This window comes from Triticum urartu, chromosome 3 (assembly GCF_003073215.2).
Source record: "Triticum urartu cultivar G1812 chromosome 3, Tu2.1, whole genome shotgun sequence".
NCBI lineage: Eukaryota > Viridiplantae > Streptophyta > Magnoliopsida > Poales > Poaceae > Triticum > Triticum urartu.
This window is the reverse complement of record NC_053024.1, coordinates 357259501-357266313: the sequence shown is the minus strand read 5'-3', so window position 1 is coordinate 357266313 and position 6813 is coordinate 357259501. Positions and strand designations below refer to the sequence as shown.

General features: G+C 42.9%; 1 protein-coding gene across 1 annotated transcript; it reads left to right on the top strand.

Annotated features, from left to right (window-relative positions):
* Positions 1 to 2538: 2538 nt before the first annotated feature.
* Positions 2539 to 6813, top strand: LOC125543979 (ATP-dependent zinc metalloprotease FTSH 5, mitochondrial; the record flags this gene model as incomplete). Its single annotated transcript, XM_048707491.1, is given in 6 exon segments — positions 2539 to 2862; positions 4246 to 4333; positions 4647 to 4907; positions 5636 to 5872; positions 5961 to 6085; positions 6551 to 6813. Coding segments are annotated over 6 exon segments (1001 nt in total), but the record flags the coding sequence as incomplete, so codon positions are not given.

Here is a 6813-nt window from a genome sequence, read left to right as displayed (position 1 = left end):
CAGCGGTACTACCGCTGGGTGCGCGGTACTACCGCTTGGACCCAGACAGGACAAGGAAGAGAGGAGAGAACTCTACAATGGAACGGAAAAGCTCGGACGGTGAGAAGCTGATGTGTACGTGATGATTCCACCCATGCAATACCCCAGGGGACCCCCTCTTGATAGTACGATGCCCTCTACACAACTAGTCCACCGAGAAAGAAACGAAAGAGCTACACCGTCTTGAAATACATTCCGAGGGGAAGAAAGCGTCTCGTGCCAGGGGAGAATCTGTGAATTATTCAAAGCACAAGATTAGTCCGCAAACATGTTGTCATCAATCACCAAAACTACCTTGAGAGAGATATGCCGTAACAATCTCCCCCTTTTTGGTGGATTGATGACAACCAGGGATTTGCGCAAGGAAAAGAAATAAAACGAAGAAAATTAAGAACTACAAAATATAGACGGGCTCCTCCAGAATGCGTGCACCTAGATATGGCAAGACACACACATTCGGATCAACACTCCCCCTATATTTTATAGTCCAACAATACTAAGCACAAGATATATGAGAGAAGAGAATAAACAGGACAAGCATGCATCTTATAATAAACTACAGTACTCTGAATAGACATAAGTAATAAGGTAGCGATAGGGAGCATATGTCTCACACCATATGTCTAGAACTTAGGTCTCACACCAAACCAAACCAAATAAAGACACCGAGAGAACACACAAGAAACCACAAGACGACTCAAAGCACGACACAAGAAACAAATCCCTACACTCTCCCCCCCTTTGGCAGCGAGACACCAAAAAGGGCAAAGAGTGACGCTACGACTCCAGGTGATGGGAAGAAGAATATCTTGAACATCACATCTCTGCATCTTCATCGTGGGTCAAAAACTGCTCGGTGTCGGACGTCGAGATGATGAGCCTCCTCATCGACGTGCAATCCTTTGAAAACCGCGTGAAGCTGATGGATCAGAGGAGAGGGTCGAAGATGGGGCGAGTCACCATCTACCGGAACCGCGCTCTCGGACACGAGCATTTGATGGAAGACTACTTCGCGGAGGTACCTACATACCCTCCTCGTCTCTTCCGCAGAAGGTACCGAATGCGGCGTAGTTTGTTTGTGAAGATTGTCACCGATTGTGAGGCCGCCTCCTATTACTTTAAACGTCGTAGATCCGCCGCCGGTATCATGGGGTTTAGTGCATATCAAAAGATATCGGCGACAATGCGGGTACTCGCTTATGGCATACCCGCGGATTATACCGACGAGTATCTTCGCATTGGGCAAGATACAACCACGGAGTCAGTCCGTAGGTTTGCCAAGTTGGTCATTCGGTTGTACGGTGAGCAGTATCTTCGGGCACCAAACGAGGAAGATACAAAGAGATTAATGAAAATGAATGAAAAAAGGGGATGGCCGGGGATGCTAGGTAGTCTTGACTGCATGCATTGGAGGTGGAAAAATTGCCCAAAGGCATGGCACGGAATGTATTGCGGTAAAAGCCGTGATGCTACCATTGTGCTTGAGGCTGTAGCATCTCAGGACACATGTATTTGGCATGCATTCTTTGGGTTGCCGGGAACACTCAATGATATCAATATCCTCAATAGATCTCCTTTGTTCAAAAGATTAATTTCTGGGGATGCTCCAGCTTGCAACTACAAAATCATGGACAATGAGTACTCAATGTGATACTATCTCACCGATGGCATCTATCTCGAATGGGCAACTCTTGTGAAGTCCATCAAGGAGAAAAATGGGGTGCCCTTAACAAGAAAAGAGGCTCATTTCACCAAGGCACAAGAGGCAGCCCGCAAGGATATTGAGAGAGCTTTCGGTGTTTTGCAAGCAAGGTTTGCCATAGTTCGTGGTCCAGCTCGGTTTTGGGACAAAAAAACCTTGATGAACATCATGAAATGTTGTGTGATTCTACACAACATGATCCTAGAGAATGAAAGAGGGTTAAACCTCCCTTGTTTCTATGACAATGTTGGTACCCGTGTGCAACCGGAAAGAAACCCTTCTCGCATACACGCTTTTCTTCAAGTACATCGTGAGATTGAGGATGCAACCACTCATGGTCGGCTGCAGGATGATCTAATAGAGCACCACTGGCAGTTGGATGGGCGGCGCATTGGCCCATGATATATCTTTGTTTTATTTTTCTATGTCCTATTTGATTCGAACAATTAGTGTAATTTGCTCAAACATTGTTGTAATAATTTGAATGATTATTGTTTTATTCGATGTTGTAATAATAACTAGAATGATTATTGTTTTATGTCAAATGTGATGGACTTTGTGATATGTCATATGATGAAATGTGATGAGATGTGTGATATGTGAAATGATAGATTTAAAGGTTGGGGTTGAGGCAAAGACTAGAACCCTCAAATCCAACCCTTAAAGCAGTTTAAAGTTGGATTTGAGGGTTCTAGTTTTTTCTCCTGTTTTTCAATCTTTAAAAATATCAAAAAGTGATACTTCTCAACTCTTAAAACTGCTATAAGGGTTTGAGGGTTTAGGGGTTCTACTAGAGCCTCCGCCTCCGGTAAAGAAGAGAAAAGAAAAATCTGACTACTCGTCTCCCTTGCGCCTCGTGACGTGGGCTGTTTCCTCGCGCCGCTTCCTCCCGCTCGCCGCGGCGCACCACGCCGCAGCTGAATCTTTCGCCTCCGCGGCGTCGTCCCTCTGAGCCTCCCGTTAGCACCAGTCCGTTCCTCTGCACCCCAACTGCAATCCAATCCAATCCAATCTTCCGCCTTTGGGCGTTTCTGCTTCCCTGGGACTCGGGATCTCGTCGGGGGAGGCGGCGGCGGATTTGAGATTTGGGGCACATGGCGTGGCGGCGCGTCCTCTCTCAGGTGTGTTTTCTATTAACTTTCTTCTTGCTTTTCTTCGTCCGCACTTCTCCTTTCGCGGGGGGCGCGATTGTGATGGGATAGGAGGGAGGGATGTAGCCGTGGTTTCATTAGACTTCAGAACGAAAGACGGCTAATTCTAGTTGTGACCTTATAAGCGTGATCCCTTTTATCTTGGATGCTTGTGGATTTCAGGTTAGTTAATCCTCCTGATTGTGGATGCTTGTGTAATGGATTTTATTTTGTATCAAAAGTTGTCAGATTGCTTTGACGAATTTGTAGGTATTGGAAAGTTTAAGTCAGGACCGGCTTGTGTCAGTTGTCTAGGTATGCGGTATGCTAGAAAAAGTTGTGTAGTATGTATTGCTATGTTTGAGCATGGAGATTTATCAGAAAGATTTATGATTGACAGTGCCGGAGCCAGGATTCGACCAGAAAAGGTAGTTTAGTATGTATTGCTATATGTTTGAGCATGGAGATAGTTCAGATTTCAGAAAGAAATTATAGTTAAATAGTGGCGGAGCCAGGATTCTACCAAATCCCGGGCCAAGCGCTAAACACTTGTAATTATTCTAGGAAGTACTCCGTACCAAGTCATAATTAACATAGAATTGATATAGCTTAATTCCACTGGGTAAGCTATGTTTGGTCTTAGTTTCACATGTGGCAGCGCTCTGTTCTTTCTCTACCGCTGCGGTGCTTGAGTAACTCTGTCTTTGACCAATGTGATTTGCTTCGCCATCTTTGCTGATGGGTTGGAAGAACAAGTACATGCATCGACAATAATAATCTACCAAAGTCTCTTCAAATGTGCCAACAATTTTTTTCATGCACCACCCAATCAGGTCCCTCACTCCCCAAAATACCCATTCGCTTACTTCGATCATCATCTGGAAAAAAATCCCAATACGACAGCTAATCGAGAACCACACACGATAACGAGGCTCAACAGCTCTGGTTGGCCTTATCTACTATCAGCAGCTTCAATTGATCAATTCGCCATGTGTCGGATGCGGATAAGGGTGAGCCTCTCCAGATCTAAATCTTGCTTTTCACTCAGTTCCCGATGGCTCCGTGCTGCCCAAGGGCCCCTCTTGCAGGTAGCATTGCTTCTGGAGGCGGTGGTGGAACTTGCTGTGTACACTGCCGTGTAGGATGGGGAATTCAGGGAAGTTGTTTAGGGGTCATGGTTTGGGGATTTGGAGGCATGTCTGAGACTCTGAGTTTCTACTTCCTGGATCCCTGGCCAAGCCGAATGCCCCAGCTACACTCGTTCCTTGCATTCGATTAATTTGCTCAGTTATTTTGCCTTCTGCTGTTCTTGTTGCCGTATATATTTATGTGTATGCAAGACTTAATTCAGGTATACATTTTTTTTAATTGCAGGCTGCAAGGAACCAATCAGCATATGCAATCTATAATGAGTTGGCAGCCTCCTCTCCTCTGAGGTCACTTAGAAGTGACATCAGTGCAGGTATATGGTCTTTGTACAACGACAGCATCTTGGCTCAAATTGTAACCGTCTCTACTTTACTGTTTAATCTAACAGTGTGTCATTTGAAACTTTTAAACTTATTAAAATGTGAGTGTCTATATCTGCATATTAAACATATATCTTTATCTGTCTGCCCCTTCTTACCTTTTATTTGCATTAAAACAGTCCATGAGGGCCATTATGGTCTATTTATTTTTATTCTGTAGTTAGTGTTTTGTTACCATTGCTCTCGGGGATAATTCTTTTACCTTTCTTTTATCTTTTTTGTGTGTGCTGGGGATGATCAATGCAGGTGGCACACTTAGGAACTTACATGAGAGGTATCATTCGAGCTATTTTGGTGGCCTTTCACGCAGCATGCGAGACCTGGGCTCCCAGAGTGAAGCTTCTATGCTAAAAGAGATATACAGAAGTGACCCAGAGCGTGTGATAAAAATATTTGAAAGCCAGCCTTTGTTGCATTCGAATCCTTCAGCACTCTCTGAGTATGTAAAAGCTCTTGTGAAGGTCGACAGGCTGGACGATAGCACCTTGCTAAAAACATTGCAAAGAGGTACCTATATCCTCAAAATATCTTACTCTGCCTTGTGGGGCATGCTGCTGTGTCTGTTTTTTCTTTTTAAAATAGTCAAGAAGGTTCAAGCATGATTGGAAATTGTTCATATATACTTCTTTCTATAGCATATGCTCCATCCGTCCCAAAATAAGTGACTCAACTTTATACTAACTTTAGCATAAAGTACAAAGTTGAGTCACTTATTTTGGGACGGAGGGAGTATATGTTGTTATATCATGTACCCTAGTCCTAAACTCCTGATTACTTCAATATGTTTTTCTTTATTGCTCGTGGACTATCAGTCACTTGTACTACAGTTAGATAAATGATAACCTTGTACTACGTGTTTTTAGTTTACAATCATGTTGCACTGCACTACTCTAGTAGCTCAGGGCTGTACTGAGATATATTACTAATAAAAGATTAATTTTCACAAAATTGGTAATGTTCCATTGGAAGCAGGATGCAGTTGTTGCTGAAAATCTGCAACGTGAAATAATAAAAACCAATACAGAAACTAACAACTAGAACAAGCATCATTCTTTCCCTACTATTTTATTTTACCTTCTACAGTTTAAGTTGATCTGTCGTTGGTTAAGGCTGTTTCAGTTTTCTGCGGAAATGAGTTTACAGTTACGTTCCATCTGATGGAGCCTGAGCATCATTCCATAATGACTAGTTTTCGTATTATGTGGCTTAAAACTCGTGCGTGGTATACCTGTTAGGTCTTGCTGCTTCAGAAAGGTCAGAAGGAAGCCTTGATAGCGTGCCGGCATTAAAGAGTGCTGGTCAAGTGACAAAAGATGGAATTATTGGCACTGCGAATGCGCCTATTCACATGGTTACAGCAGAAACAGGTCAATTTAAGGATCAGCTTTGGCGCACCTTCCGAAGCATTGCACTGACTTTCCTTTTAATTTCGGGCATCGGGGCTCTCATTGAGGATAGAGGAATCAGCAAAGGTTTGGTTTTCTCAACGATCTGAAAGACTAATATCCTAATTCCAAATTGGATTTCATCCCAGTAATAAATTTGATAAAATCCTTGTAGGCCTTGGCCTAAACGAAGAGGTTCAACCAAGCATGGAATCTAGTACGAAATTTAGTGATGTAAAAGGTGTTGATGAAGCCAAAGCTGAACTCGAGGAAATAGTTCACTACCTTCGAGATCCAAAGGTAAACCGTTTATTATTTTTTCCATTTAGCAGTGCTTCTACCAGCTACTCTTTCTAGCAATAAACCATTGACAATTGAATAGGTTTAATTGCCGGTGCTATGGATTAACTTTTGCCTAGCCATATTGTGAACTGCTTCACATTACATTCAACTTTTGAAGTGAATTATTTTGTTTTTTGTTCTGTAACGCATTTGATCTATGAATAGCTTGCTTAATTCAACACTGTTGTTTGATTTTGCCAGAAGAGGTCTTGTTGTCTTCTTAGTGTTGTGCTTTATTTCTGTCCAATTTGTTTGTCCTCAGCTGAATTGCTTATTAAGTGCTAAGTTATGTAGTTCACATTTTGTGGTGTAGAAATGAGTTGTTAGCCACTGTTTATGTGTATCCTTGCTATATCCAGTCCTCCATTGTTGGCATTATATCTGCTTAATTTGATATTCATAACCGGCCTGTATGTTTTGCAGCGTTTTACACGTCTTGGGGGAAAACTGCCAAAAGGTGTTCTGCTTGTTGGTCCTCCTGGCACTGGCAAGACCATGTTAGCGAGGGCTATTGCTGGGGAAGCCAGCGTCCCTTTTTTCTCGTGCAGCGGTAGTGAGTTTGAGGAGATGTTTGTAGGCGTGGGAGCTAGAAGAGTGAGGGATCTTTTTGCTGCAGCAAAAAAACGATCGCCCTGTATCATATTCATTGATGAAATTGATGCAATTGGTGGGAGTAGAAATCCAAA